This window comes from Ranitomeya variabilis, chromosome 6 (genome assembly GCF_051348905.1).
Source record: "Ranitomeya variabilis isolate aRanVar5 chromosome 6, aRanVar5.hap1, whole genome shotgun sequence".
Taxonomy (NCBI): Eukaryota; Metazoa; Chordata; class Amphibia; order Anura; family Dendrobatidae; genus Ranitomeya; species Ranitomeya variabilis.
The window spans coordinates 378,359,758-378,375,321 of record NC_135237.1 but is presented as its reverse complement, the minus strand read 5'-3'; the positions used below and the strand labels follow the sequence as shown (position 1 = coordinate 378,375,321).

The 15,564-nt window shown below is 38.5% G+C and overlaps 1 protein-coding gene across 2 annotated transcripts in view; it reads right to left on the bottom strand.

The window, feature by feature from the left end:
* The window catches only part of MBP (myelin basic protein), a 213,137-nt gene that overhangs the window by 31,192 nt on the left and 166,381 nt on the right, over positions 1-15,564 (bottom strand). The window contains exon 4 of one of the 2 annotated variants that reach the window (XM_077270068.1): positions 8,052-8,479. In XM_077270068.1, coding sequence (XP_077126183.1) covers positions 8,052-8,479 — 428 coding nt within the window. The remainder of the gene's footprint in view (positions 1-8,051; positions 8,480-15,564) is intronic. The other variant, XM_077270069.1, reaches the window with a different exon arrangement.

Below are 15,564 nucleotides of genomic sequence, written 5' to 3'. Positions count from 1 at the left end.
GAAAATGGCCTTTTGTTTAAATCAGATTTTTGTGTTACAAGTATTTTTTTAAAATTGGCAATTTTTTTTATCATCCCAATCTTTACTAAAAAAAAACAAAAAACAAAATTAGCAATATTGCAATTTTCACACTAGCCACTGGGGCTTGTTTTAGACCCATACTTCCTGTCCTTTCAGGAAAAGTTTTCAGCAGGCTATTTATCACCAGAGGCAGGGTGACAGTAACAGGTCTATACACCGCTGATAGAGCATCCACCAACCACAATAGGCGATGTTACAGCTGACTCTGCTCCTCCTCCTTTCATTATGACCTACGGACAAATGCTTCAATCTAAAAAGCGGGTCAGGGTGCAACCACCATGGCTAATGTCCATATGTACCCCGAAACAACCAGAAGTTAGAGTCTAAAATACCCTTAGTGGCCAGTGTAAAAATTGTAAGATTGTTTTTATCTTTAATACTGATTGTAATATATAAAACAATTCTAAAAAAATAAATTCAAGCACAAAAGTCTGCTTTAAACAATATTATGGTGATAGCTTCACTGTAAGTCAATTCTGCATGTCTGTGGGGCTGCATATATGAGACAACTCCATAAATACCTGAATGACTCCTTCACCATACTTCTGCATTGAATCTCACGTTTATTGGCCATACATATACATTTTGTTCTCAAGCTTAAAAAAGAAATACATTTTGTACATATTCATTCATTCCAAGACAAATGAAAACATCAGCAAACCCGATTGTCAGCTTTTCCAAACCGGCAACAGTATAATAAAACCTTATTTTTTCTCCAAGGCATATTTTGTACCTGGTAGCATGGTAGCAGTACGTCAGCCGATACTTACCTCGGTCTATTATCAATGCCGAAAACACACGGTTAGGATGAGATACGTAGAAGTTTTAGTTTTGTGAGATGATGTCAGAAGTGGAAAAAAGAGTGGAACGTAAAACCAGAAAAAAAGGCAGGTATTGGATGAGTATTAGTATACATGCGGACTTGTGGCTAATATATATATATATATATATATATATATATATATATATATATATATATATATATATATATATATATATATATATATATATATATATATATATATATAATAATTGTGTGGATTATTTGATTGTTTATCTGTTTATTTACTTGGTTCTCTAGAATCATATCGAGTGATTGGAATTTCAATATAAAAATGACATAATCCACGCTAATCTCAAATGTGAAGCAGATTCCATTAGATAAGGTTAGAGAACTGCCTGCCAAATGTCATTCACCCGGAGTTCATCGTACTCTATGGATTGGATGGGTTTCTATGAATGGAGAGAAGATGAGCACCGACACCACCATTTATTTTCCTAGATTGACCACACTGTAATCTATGCATGCCAGTGCTTATATAGTTAGCCAAACAAGAGCATCTGACATATAGAGTCAGCTTAGTGGAAATTTATCAGCCATATTTATTATTAAAACCACATACTAATATTCTTTTTTGTAATCTGTTTTAATTTTCTGATGGTAGATTTTTATATGATATTTTCTATATAGGATTATGTGGACAACCATCTTGCTTGAACTGCAATTTAAGGGAATCTGTCAGAAGTTATGTAGTCTGAGGAGAGCAAGATGCAGGGGTTCAAACACTTGTGTCAGGGATATGTTACTTATAAGGCTGTGTAATGTTTCCATAAAATGAAGGCTTTATCACCAATACATTATTACTGCCTGCACTACAGCTCACACACCTGCTAGACCGACCACGCCCCCTCCTCTGATAAGCAGCTCACTGTCAATAGACAATGGACATAGAGAGCTGTGGTGTGGGTGGGGTTAGCTGCTTCATGCTACATTTAAGTCCTCTAACTGCTGAACTCCGTACATGAAGTGATACATCATTGGAATCAGGGTCTCTTTTTCTACATTATGCTGCTGTCAGATGAGGAAGGAATAACCTGGTTAAAGATTCCTTTTAACAGCATTCAGAGATATGCTTTACAGCAGCCACGCATCAGAGTCTGGAGACATTAGCTTCTATGGAAGAATTTCCTTGGCATGCTCTGTGACCTGTGCAGGGGTCAATGTGCAGGAGAGGAGTGGAATAGTGTGGTTCAGTGCCATTTATATATTGAAGTTAATCTTCATTGTATAACATTGATAACTACTGATAGAGCAGGAGGTGTCAGCCTACGAGGTTCAGCAGCCAGAGTGAAAACTGCAACATTTTAGGATTTCTTTTTGTAATATAGAAAGAAAAAATACCAAAAACTCTTAATATGTTCATCGTGAAACTTGATTTAAAATAGAAAATCAATTACCGGTAATGCATTTTCTTTTAAAGTCAAATGTGACAAAGGAAGACTGACGTCACCTTAAGTGAAAGCCGCTGTTAAAATCAACACTGCATCACAATAACTAAAGTGAGTGTTCATTTTCGATGGTTGTACATCTAAAATATTGTTGAAAAAAAAGACTTCAACTATTTTAGAGACATGACGTGAAGTGTTCTCCATCCTTCTTCCAAATCGAATATGTGGAAACAAATTCAAGTTACAGATATTAGTCCAATAATGATAAAAATATATATATTAATACATTAATGAGCCAAAATGAAGAGGCAATTAGTAAAAATTATTTTCTAATAAATGTTTATTATAGTTTAACATTCAAAGCCAAGACATAATTATAAGGAATCATAAAACACAGAATTCAGTACACAATGCTGATTTAGAGTCGGAGAATAGTATAATTTCCCTATTCAGATCTACTCATCTTACTGTACATTAGCAATGTAGATACATACAAATACGTCAGTTATACTCTATACGGATTATATATATTGATCTGCATTTTTTAAAACACTGTCTAAGAATAAATCACTTTACCAGTTTTAGATAACATAAAAAAAAAATCATAAGGGGTTTTCCGAGCTTATATAAAATACATAAAAGTACCTTAATCTTTCGGAATGCTCACCAGATGATGGTTTTCATGATCATTTACATTCTTTATAACTACGGGTGGATTACGAATATGAATTAGTGACACATTACTCTGCTGTTTCAACAATTACTTGATACGGCACTACCTGCTGTCCAGCATGTGAAACACAATCCTTCCTGAGACAAGGGGAAGGAGGAGGACAGGGAGACCGACTCATGTAATTGTATGTGGGAGTGACTTACAGAGGCGTTTCAGCTACAGACACTACATTCGTAAGTGATCCAACTTACTGTGGTTAGAGTATCTACACAGCATTTTTTTTTAAAGATCGGAAAACCCCTTTAATATAATGTACATAAGCATAGTAATAGATGTAACACAAAGTAAGTTAGTGTGTCCCACCGAATAGCTGCTTCACAAGCACAGCAGTAACTACTTCTTATTTTGGAGGACATGACAAAAAGTTGGACAATTATTTTTTTGTAGCTCCAGGGACTCCTTAATAATCAAATGACTTCTTACAAGGTTTAATATTTCACTACGGTTCAAAACGAGAACCAGCACTTTAATTGAGGTCAGAATTGGCTGGGTCAGCATTAATGGGTGTATCAATTACATAGCAACCCCCGACAATAAAACAATATAAAAAACTCTAGCAATATATTAAGAATTACGGCATAGCTGGTCGCGTAGCAGAACTTCAATCATCTAAAAAAAAGGGAATCACCATTCAACTGTTTCCATCTGTCTAGTAGTTTTTCATGCAGAATCTACCTCCTCATCAATACTCTCAACAGGATCTGGCTCTGTACATACTAGAGCGGTAGTGAGAAAAATTCACATTTCAGCCAACTTTCATTGCATCATAGTAAACACTACCAAGTCTCCGTGGCCCATCACTTCAGACCATAAAGATGCTAGTAAAGGCTTGAGACAGACTTAGGGTTATTATCCCAGCCAGGCACTTATGTAAGCTTACATGTACTTAGAATTGATTAGCTAACTTTGCATTGTGCCCTGAGTTTATACATAAGAAGATATTTAGATCCCAAAGTGGAATAAAACTACCTGAGTACTAACCCAATCCAAGCATCGTCACGGGCATGTAAGGAGCCATTGCAGTGTCTGGTGAATTGATGGGTAATATCCTACAATATAGCGGTCATTGTCTAGATACAATTGAATGTGGAAGAGTACACAAGAAAATAAATGGAAATTTTTCCATCATTTGGCAACAATCTTGTTGAATGATTCCTACTTTTCAAACAGAACAGCATGAAAGTATTCTAATACATAATGTATATGTATAACTTGATTAGCACACTCGGGCACAGCATAGGACACGTGCGCGTACCTGCGGATTGGCTTTTCAGAAGCTTGGAACTACAAATTAGAGCTTTTAAAAGAAAGCACATCTTATTAGCCGTCAGTGCGTCCAAGCAAGATCGACCACTTGTGTAAACAAGTCAGCAGCTTGTCTCATGCATGTCCGCCAATATTGTTAGTCGTCTCCTCTACAAACAAGTTCTAATTACACCGCGTTAATGCACTGCTTTTCCCCTATCACTTACTGCTGGACTGGAGACACTAAAAGCATAAAACAAAAGCCAGAATATCATTTCCAGTTTTTCATTAATTTGATCTTGGCTGTAGGACACATTGGCATAGAACATCGTCCAGAAAGAAATAACACATACCGCTCATATAAGAAATGTAGATATGGCAGAAACGATTCACATACATGAAAAGGAGCACATCTTCGTCATACACAAGGTCATATTCCTATACACTAATCACTAGCTCTAGCGTCAACAGCTCTAAGGAGGATTGTGGAATAAGGTACAGCTAACTCCAGGGCGATAATGGAGAACACCGCACCATCTGTAGCCCAACACTTAAGTATATGACACATAGGCAGCTTGTAAATGCATGTACCCGTATAGACGCCCTACACACTGGAACCTACTTAATCCTCCGAACCGTGCAAAGCAATCGGTCACTAATAACCTACTCTGTACCAAATTAACTATATATACAAGGTTGGCAAATGAACATTTGTCTATCCCGATCAATAACATACCATATCATGGGAATGATTGCCTGGACAGTAATGTAATGTTAATAATACTAGTTAGGTGGAACACGGACTTGATTCCTAATTCCAGGTAAATTATATATCTACAAAAATTGCTAGTTGAGCTTAAACTTTTAGGCTGTCTTCTACTGGTGTCTTTATTGACAATGTCCCACCATTTGTGCTGAGTAATTTCCTACTATTCTATACTAATTTTCTGGTATATCTCAACTAGTGGCCAGAAATGATTTTCTGATACAAAGCTCCAAATCCACTGCACAGTTAGAACTCAAATTTTAAAATGATGTGTACCTTCAGGTCCTCACTGAAAACTGTTAAAGCAATATTGTCTCTTGGATTCAGGCTGCCCAAACCATAGGGATTGAGAATCAGAGCCTAGATGCGCGATAGCAGCCAATTTTGCACTTCTATGAAATGCTTCAACATTTAAGAGAAAACAGTGTTTGAAGAGCCGGTTTGGGACTAGAGGGAGAGAGGAGATGAGTCCAGCCTTGCCCCTGGCCAGTATATCCCACTCTGATCTAGATGATTGAGAGCTCTATAACATGCATGTACATGGGGAAAGACCGATCGATTGATAACTAGAGCAGCGGGAGAAGAAGCCACCGGGGAAAACTCTGGATTAGTCGTCTCTCTGTAGTTTCCAAGTGGCTCTTCAAGCTATGTTCTCTGAACGCTCCAGCATTTCAGATAACAACGCAGTTGGCTACAAGCACGCATCCAGGCTCTGATTCATGCTGACTGTGGTTTGTGCAGTATGTCTCAAGAGACAAGTTACCATTAATACATTAAACTCAATTTCTAGTGAACTCTGTTTCCCTTTTTTGATGATTACAGGCTCACAGGGTTTTATCATTTAACTCAACCATTAAATTGCAAACTTAAACATGTATCATTTTGCGGTCTCAGGTCTCGTGCAGATGACTATTTTCGGAGTGCGATCTGACGGAACATTGGATCACACTCGGACCAATGTTAGTTCATGGGTCTGTGCACATGCCCTATTTATTCCTGAGGCAGAGTCTGTCTTAGGCAAAAATTTGATCCGATATTCGGATAGCCCTCAGTCCTGCAAGTTATTGAGTCCGTGGAAACCATCAGACTCCACTCGCTGACTGGCTCCATGGACAGATAGAACGGAGAAGATGAAGACTTTTTTCTCCTTCTGCTCCTCATCAGTGAAAATCGGATCACACTATGCTGATACTCTGCTCAGTGTAATTTGCATGATCGTCCCAATTGTCTCGGATGAGAGACTTCACGGCCGTCTGCTCCTGCTCTTATAGTCATTCCCTACAATTCTACATCTTCTTCACTTTGAAGTCTTGACACTATAAGGCAGTGTTACAGACTCAGCCTGTGTAGCAGGTCCATGTCCTTGTGGTGACTTTGGCTCTGTACATCGAACAGCATTTTATTCCAAGCCTAATGATCACATTGTAACCTGCACCTTCCTCTGTACACAATTGCTTGTGTCATCTTGTATCACAGCCCCATTGTCCTTGCACATCTTGTCTTTGCCATGTCTGACACTACACAGATGTCATTTGCTTCTATATAAAAAAAATAGGAAATTGCTCTTTCACAAATACTTGATATTCAGGAAAGGCTCAAAGAAAATCATCTTAGTCAGTTAAAGGTCATTTTCCTTGGGTGATGGCATTCACTGCTTTATTCCTAGTCTCAGGAAAGCGATCACATTTTTTTATTATATACATTTTAAATAGTAATGATACTATTGTGTTTGCTAAATCATGTGCAGGATCAGCATTTTACATGCCTTTATTATAAAGTTAAATTATGGTCAAATTATGCAAATATGCATTTAAGGAGCTTTAATATTAGGCTTAACATAAAAATATCAAAGGCTTATAATCCGTAATGTTAGTATGCAGTTTTTGACTAGAGATTCATACGCTGCTAGTCTACAAAAAATGATTACCGTATTCTATTTAAGGAGCTAACTTGTAACTGTAGAAATTGCAGCAATTGATTTTCACACTATATAAAATCAGCAATGGTATTAAATATTGAAGAATTGGGTAGCATACAGATTGCCCATCAGGCTCTTTAGAAAGATTTACAAAATTGCTTCTGTACATGACTGAAAACATTAAAATGCTGAAAATTAGCTGTAATATATTTAACTGGTGAAATAATCGGTCCATGATTGACCGTTAACAGCGATAGCTACACTGTATGTAACTTACACCTCTATCTGTAAAACTTGTGAAATGTTACCAAAGAACGTAATACGACAGTGGAGGAATAATGGCAAAAAATGTGGTAATTAACTGTAAAAGCACATACAATTTCAAGATTTCTCATAACAGACTTGTATTGTATTCAGTATTAGCAGATCTACACGAATACATAAAATGCATGGACCTTATAGCACGTTGTCATATATCAAGTGAGTTCTCAGGCAGCTTGCGTAAATTTCCAGTAAGGTCACTAGCCACAATTATTTGGTGTTCAGCAAACAGTGAAAAAATACTGTTGTTTTTACAGCACTGGGGCTGAGAAACATATACATTTTTACAATTACTGTTATGGTTATAAGCATTATGGGAAAAGAGTTTAGACATCTCTCTCATGGTATAAGGCACTACACCAAACTGGATGATTAAAATCAATATTTTCTAAGGTACTCCACTTATTAAAAGTTAGAATCAATAATTTCTACAATTTAGGGAATATACAGAAAAGCATATTGGCAGTAAATCACATTCCCACTGGGTCAATTTCAGGATGATTGCAAGTATAGCGGTGTCTAGTTACACTTGGGAAATCAATTACCAATGCAACATCCTGTAGCTTGCACCTTATCCAATACTGGTTAGTACCAACTGAAATAACAAAATGTGGCTGCGGTGTTTAGTGAATGAGGCTCTAATGATTCACTCATTTTTTCGGGACATCATCCCAGGTTTTACATAAAACAAGATACCCCACTGTTCCCCCAGTTCATATGACTCTTGCTAACAATTTGCTCTATTCCTCAGTGCTCACCTTTCCCTTCCTAGGAACATGCCTGTCACCTCCAAAGAGCCTGCCCAGTGAGTCAAGAAGACCCGAGTCCCTGTACCGGCCGTGGGCTCCATGCCCATGTCTAGAGTGGTCAGAAGTGCTTGCCGATGCCATGTGTTTTGATCCGTGACCACGAGACAGTTTCTGTGATGCCATCAAATCCGTTTCTGATGAAGTTGGTCCACTGTCCTCTGGGATGGTTTGAAGCTCATCTGACTCAGAGGGCCGATCTTTGAAGGTGTTGTCCTCCCTTCCAGGAGCATCTCGGGAAAAGAGGCGGACCAAATGTGGGCGAGAGGCAGCGTCAGCTGGGTTGGCACTCTTCCAATCATTCTTGGGGTCTTCTGTGCTCGTGGAGTCAGTCACCGCCGTGCCCTTGGATGAGGTGCCATTGTTCTGGTTCACATCTGCTGCAAATAATAAGAGGGAGATGTGAATGCAGGGCTGTGACGAGAAAACAATGATTCCTTCTTCTCACTCTCCTGATTTAGCCATTTCACGCAAAGCTCTAAGAACTTGCACAGGGAAGAATTACAAGTAACTACAGGGAGAATACCTCAAGATGTAAAGCTACATTAAAAAGTATGTCTCAACTTTCCCAGCACATCATTAGATGTAATGTATACATAATAACTTTAATTAGAAATCATTATATTCCTAATGTAAGCGAAACACTCTGTCTTATAAGTGTTTCCAAGGGACGCTCCTACATACTGTTCCCTACTGATAAAATATAGTACCGCATCACTCTTGGGATCCAGAAGAGTCAGTAGTAATGAAGATTGTCACATCTTACAGGAAAACAATGATTAACCATGTTCATGTATAACAGGACACTGATGCCTAAAAACTGTGCAAAGATTTTCAAGTATATTAACAAGTGATATCTGGGACTACTTAAGATAGATGTCCTTTAATTACTTTGCTAAACTGAAGATTCTCCTAAATCAATTTGCCATAGAAAGAAAAGTTGGTGGACCTGAAGTGGATGAAGTTTAGGAACGATTTGATATTCTTCCATTTAGAGACCCTTCTACAAGCAGAGCACCTGCGTCAGTGGGACATGACTCGGTAGGACATGCGATATGTCAGTATGAGATGACTGGAATACGTTTTCAAATCATCATTTTTCTACACACTGAGAATTGATATAGATTTGGATACGTCTTTGACACTAGATTTCTCATGACTGGCACATTGGATCTCTGCAAAAAACTTATTTTTATTAGGGGACAAGTACAGCCATAACACTTCTTCCATATGTAAAACGTTCTTTCCTTTAAAGGTAAGTTCACACTAGGTATTTTTCTTTTTTACAGCAAAACTTGATCTCTTGGCAGGAAAGAAGCATGTTCCCTTGGTTCGTCTTGCGTTTTTTGCTGCGTTTTTGGAATGCTAAATTTGTCTTGTGAAAATTTGTTTCAGTGTTGAAAAATAAAGTCCTATTCTATAGAATCAGGTTTTAGCTCAAAAAACGCTGCAAAACCGGATACCTGCGTTCTTGGTGAGTTTGAAGCGTTTTTTCACCACCCATTCATTTCAATTGGTGAAAAACGCTGAAAGAAGTGACATGTTCTATTGTGCAAAAAAACCATGCAAAGCACAAAATCCTGATGACAATAAAAACAATGTGTGTGCCTAAGATTTCTGAAGTCTCAGACATAGCTGGTATTGTAATACGCAGCTAAAAATTTGCAATAAAAATGCATAAAAAACATGTTGCAAAAACGCCTAGTGTAAACTTAGCCTAACGATTGTGGGAAGGCTAAACACAGATTAATTTCACTGTCCTGCATCTATATTACACAGTAGATGACCAGGGTGTATAGGGTAAGTCAGAATCACAGCAGGCACATTCTATTAATTTATTGCAGCTACACCCTTGCTTGTAAGGGCATGCTTTGTTATCAGTATCAGCATTGTTTCCAGGCAAGAAATAACTTCGATTAATACAATGGGCATTTGTCACACCAGCAGGATACAGAGTGGGACTTTGGTACCATGTAACTACTTCATCCCCAAATCTAACTGAAGTTTCCATGTCAAACCCCAGTTACAAAAAGTGGGCAGGAATTAGCAGGAGTGGGGCATGGCCAACCGTGACCTGTAATTTAAAATTTACACCAGAAATTGGCACAAATCAAAGTGGAAATGAGCTAGCATAAATTTTTCAATGTCTGGCACGTAAATAGCCCAAAAATGCCCACAATTTATTAAGAGATGTGAGACTTAATAAATTTGGTGAGGTTTTTGCCAATGGGCTTTTAATAAAGTTTGGCTTAAGATGTAGTACTCTTGATTATTTCCCCCAAGAATTTTTTTTGGTGCTGTTTCTTCACACCAACAATTTTCAATGCGTTTGACCCCACCGATCTGATACTGATGACCTATCCTACGTATTTACAGCAATATCATACTGGGATTAATTTAAGCCATATATAGATTTTCCACTTAGATGGCACCTATCGGTGGTGCTACACGTACTAACCAAACCTAAACTCCTGTAAAAGCCTTATCCTTCTCCGATATGCTACACTTCAGCATGCTGGCACTTATGTAATGTTTTACGTTCAACTGTTCCGATACAGATGTGGATCCTTATGGTTTTCGACGCATCTTACACGTCTCGCTGACTTCCTGTGACAAGAAGATGGGACTGCAAATAATTAAAACATGGAGGCGGACAGGATACTCTAAAGAATTTGCGCAACATGCAGCATTAAGATATGGAGGATCAGTGGCGCTTTCTAAACAATTCATACAGCATTAATAAAGTATATTAAATGCAACAGATATTTCATTTTTCAAGTTAATTCTGCTTGTTTGCACATTCTTCCAATAGCTTGGAACTGCTTTTCCAGTGTTTCAGATCATCTCTGCTTCCCTATGGGCATCTGCAGAATACATGTTTATGATCAGTCAGCACAAGAATGTAGGGGTAGAGAGCCGGATCTGTGTGTTAGGCCAATAGTAGGTGGAGTGAAGAGCTGTTACAAATGTTCCATTGGAGCCCATAATAAATTATGTAATTATCATTCACATCAAAAATGCAACAACAAAAAAAAAGCTTGTACAAAATGTAAAAAAATGGCAAAAAAGTGTGAATGACGCCCTTTACTACTGACTCAACCATGACTTGACAACCTTGGAAGGTAACTCTCCACCCAGTTCCTCTTCTTAGCAAAGTTCTCATGAAGATATTTTTGATCCACGTACAGCATTGACCATAAGTGAAAAGCACACAGGTCAATGACTGCCGATGTAGTACTGCACATGGGCTATTTTCCACACACAACTCAAGTCCACGTTGCACCCATCCGCTATGTAGACAAACACATGGAACTGTACATGGGCCCAGTTACTTCTGCAGTTTGCAGCCATAATCGGACAGAAAAGTTTAGTACTTTAGTGCATCTGCAGGGCTGTGGAGTCGGTAGGCCAAACCACCGACTAACTCCGTCTCCTCGATTTCCCTGACTCCGACCCCACAGCACTGGTCACTACTGAGCATGTACATAAAGTGCAGCACAGATTCACCTCAACTAAAAGCTGAGATCCTTAGACCAGGAACACAACAGACATTTACAGGACATTTCATAACTTTACAAAATTCTTATGAAGAACTTTACGGGCACATCCTGCATTTTACTAATGTACCCAAATATATATTTTAGGAATCTGAGTTGGTCCATTTTATACTGACTTCAACTTCAACAGACTCAGACACCATAGCCCTGCTTATGGTATGCTCACATGTAGCATTTCTTATGCTTTTTACAGTATCAGAATAAGTTATGGGATTTCAGAAATCTCATGTACATGCTTGTTTTTCACAACTACTGCATTTTTGAAATCTGCCGCATGTCAATTCCTTCAGCGATTTTTTTGCCCATAGAAAGCAATGAAAGTCAAAAAACGCTGAAAAAAACCACGCATTTTTTGTGTGAATAAAACTAACTTTATTAAACATGTACTATAGACAAATCACAAATATTCCACATAAAAAAACGAAGCACTTAGCAAAATATTGTGCTGTCAGACCAGAAATGCTTAACATAAAGTCCAGTCTGTGGAAAGTTTCGGGACAAAGCGGGTCCATGTCTAATTCTATACCATGCCTTGGAGCAATATTGAAAAACAACTAGAGTATTACATAAAGGAACACTGCCTCTTGCATATTAATACCGTCCAACAGACTCTCATTGTCAGCTAAAAATAGTTGCATGCGTTAATACAAAGAATATTTAAGCCACAAGAGAATTTTTATTCTCCAAGAAACAAACCATTTGACGGCTGTAACTGCTCCCAAAATAAGATTTTAAGCAGCAAAAACTGTCAACACCGAAACAAGCACATAAGCCCATGTGGTGCAGAAATAGATAATAGTATGGCTTAAATGATGTCATATACATTTTACTATGCTATGTGTCTTGAGAAGATCAATTCAGAAAAAATGAACAGACCACCATCATAGTCAATTAGAGGAACTATACAGAGAAGTGTATTATTGCAAAGATAAAAGTTCAAAAAAGAAACGGTGCCAAAAATTCACAGCAATTCACCTAACAGAATCATTACTTGTTCAATCTGTTCTTCTCATAGGCCCTGATCCACCAAGACCAGCACACGCAAGGGACTTCTAGAGCCAGAGGCACCTGATTCATTAAGATGCCTATTAATGAATCAGGTGCATCTGAAAATTGGTGTGCACCTTGCCACAAATCTTACTCCAATTAAGGTCTGAGGAGCGAGTGACGCCCACATGCTATCCCAGCTCTGCCCGTTTTGGCGGATTTGGCCAAAACTGGAGTAAAAATGACAACTCTGTGAGAGTTTTGCAAGTGTTTGATGACTTCTAGCTTAATTGCTTTGATGAATCGAGGCCATGATCACTAATTGTTCACACCAGAGTTTTGCTCACAGATTCTTTAAAATAAAAAAAGAAGACAAAAGCATACTACTCCATAGACTTAATGGTGCCACGATAAGGACCATGACCAAAAAAAAAAAAGAAAAAGGAATTTAGACCAGCAACATGGACTTTCCTGTGGGTCTTGGAGTGACTCATATCAACACTTAAGAATAAGGAAGTATCAAATAACTATATTTTTCAATACAATACTTGAAAAGAATTATCCAACTATATAAGTTTTTTTTATATAATTTCCTTCTGGAGAAGGGCTAATATACCTAAAAATATCATGTAGAAAAGGAAGCAACAGGCAAAAAAACACCATCACATCATATCAATTCTCCTGTGATCGAAGCTAAAGCCCTAAAAACCGCTTGCCCCCATTGTATCGGTCACATTGTATAACTTCGCTCGATATACAATGGTCCCAAGGTAGAGAAAAGATAAATAAATTAATAGTTCAGAAAATATGCAAGCTATGTAGGCATATACAATACAGTAAAACATCCTAGATGACCACCCAAAGTTGCATTGAATAGTGGTCTTCTAAGAAGGTGATCATCTCAAAGAAGAAGATGTCCACTATGCATTATGGTGGAGCTGGAAATCTAGTCGAGACATAAGGGTGGTCTTATCAGAGACACGGTCTCCTAGAGGGGTTTCATTGTACAGGTCATGGGACATATGACAACTAGAATGGGAACGTGCACCTTGGTACTCCTTGCATTCATTTGGAGAATTGAAAGCTATGGAATAAAAGTTTAGGATACAAAGTGTCCACTTGCTTCACTTCTTGGCTAAATGAGTTTATTCATATAAAAAAGGTAAGAACCCTTTAAGCAATGAGCAGTTAATGGAGATCTGTCGCACGGTTGGAGCCAGTGCCGTGTGGGGTGCTTTCACATTAAGGTCATTGATCTTTCACTACCCTTTGGAGGATGGAGCAGCTCCCCATGGTTCACAAAGTACAAAGATATTCTACAGGATTTCTCCATCATACCGTGCCCTTTTGCTACGTTGTTACCAGTGACAGTTCTAATAAGCAACATGACGATAAGCAGCTGGTGAGCGCGGTAATGGGTCATTCATTCTGCAAGCCATACTTACAGATTAATGGAGAAAAGAGGACTCTGATATCAAGCAGAGGAGACACTTGACCACTGAACCAGGGAAATGCATTTCCCCAGTAGACTGGATTCAAGGGTAATGACTGGTATGTGTATACTGCATTTCTCTCGGTGGTATAGATTTAACTGCACGCCATTTTAATTACAAAAATTGAATGTAACGAGAAACATATTCATCAGAAGTAATGAAATCAGCGTAGAGGAAATACTGAGCAGGTATAAATAGCCGCAATTCTGAAATGTAAAATTATACTAGACTTCATGTAATACGTTGGGGCCGATGGGCAATGATCTTATTAATTGCAAAGCAATCTAAAAGTAATCGCTTTAGAGATGCCAAGATGTAATATCTTACCCTTTAGCTTTCAATTAACTGAAGGAACATGATGGTTTAGCACAGGCAGGTATGTAATTTACGTACATAAGGTCACGCTATGGTGCAGAAGTATTCGTGTAAATATATGCATTAAATTAGGGAATGAGAGCCGGCACTAACTCTGCACTGAGGCTTTTTCTCTTGCCTTCTACACATTATATTCTGCTCTTAGTCTCCATTGTAAATTCTTCCATATGTTCAGCAGTATTTCTACTGCTAAATAGATGGACACCATGACGAAAACCCGACGTCGATGGGACCGCCGACCCCTTTGATCTAGGCCTTCTGACATTTCCGGCACTGCAGAGATTGTAGTTTTTCAGTACCAGTTCCTCTTATGAGGCAGAAAAACCAGAAAGGCAAACACTAACGTGAACCTGTTCCTAAGTCAAATATTAGATGTCCCGTCCATCTTTGTGACATATTCTTTAGCATATTCGATAACAGAAAGCTTTTCAATATGAGATCTACAGTATTTTAGCCTGGGTTAGGTGATCTTACTGAGGACCAGAGATGAGCACTGGTCAAGCGTGACTGTAGACTTGTACAACCTCACATCGAGTGCACTGCGAGGATTCTCCACTGCCGGCACCAGGACTAGCAGGCGCGTGACCAAAAATATATGATTTGCCTACAAGTGGTTGCATGCCGATTAGGTGAAGGGAGCCTCGCTTAATGCAAGCGCATTGAGAGAGGCCTGACACAGACTATTTGGAATGTGACCGGACACATGACCACTTGCTCCCAGTGCGCCAGCACCAGAGAATCCTCACAGTGTGCAGTGTGATGAATCACAAGTCTGTAGTCACAGAGTGACTGCACACTTGTAGCCTAAGTAAACCTAACCCATCCGAACCCATTTAAGAGTACAAGACAAGATGTAAGTCAATACAGGATTCTCCAAAGAATAATTCTCTACCAAAAGTTTTCTAGAAGACACGAAAAAGAAATTAACCTTTACAGACAGTTTTCCAACTTTCATGGTGAAGCCAGGAGCTGAACTGCCAGGTTTCCTAATTTTCTGCTAGTCTACTAGTCTCCTCTATGATGTCACAATTCACTTTTTGGCCGCCTCCATTC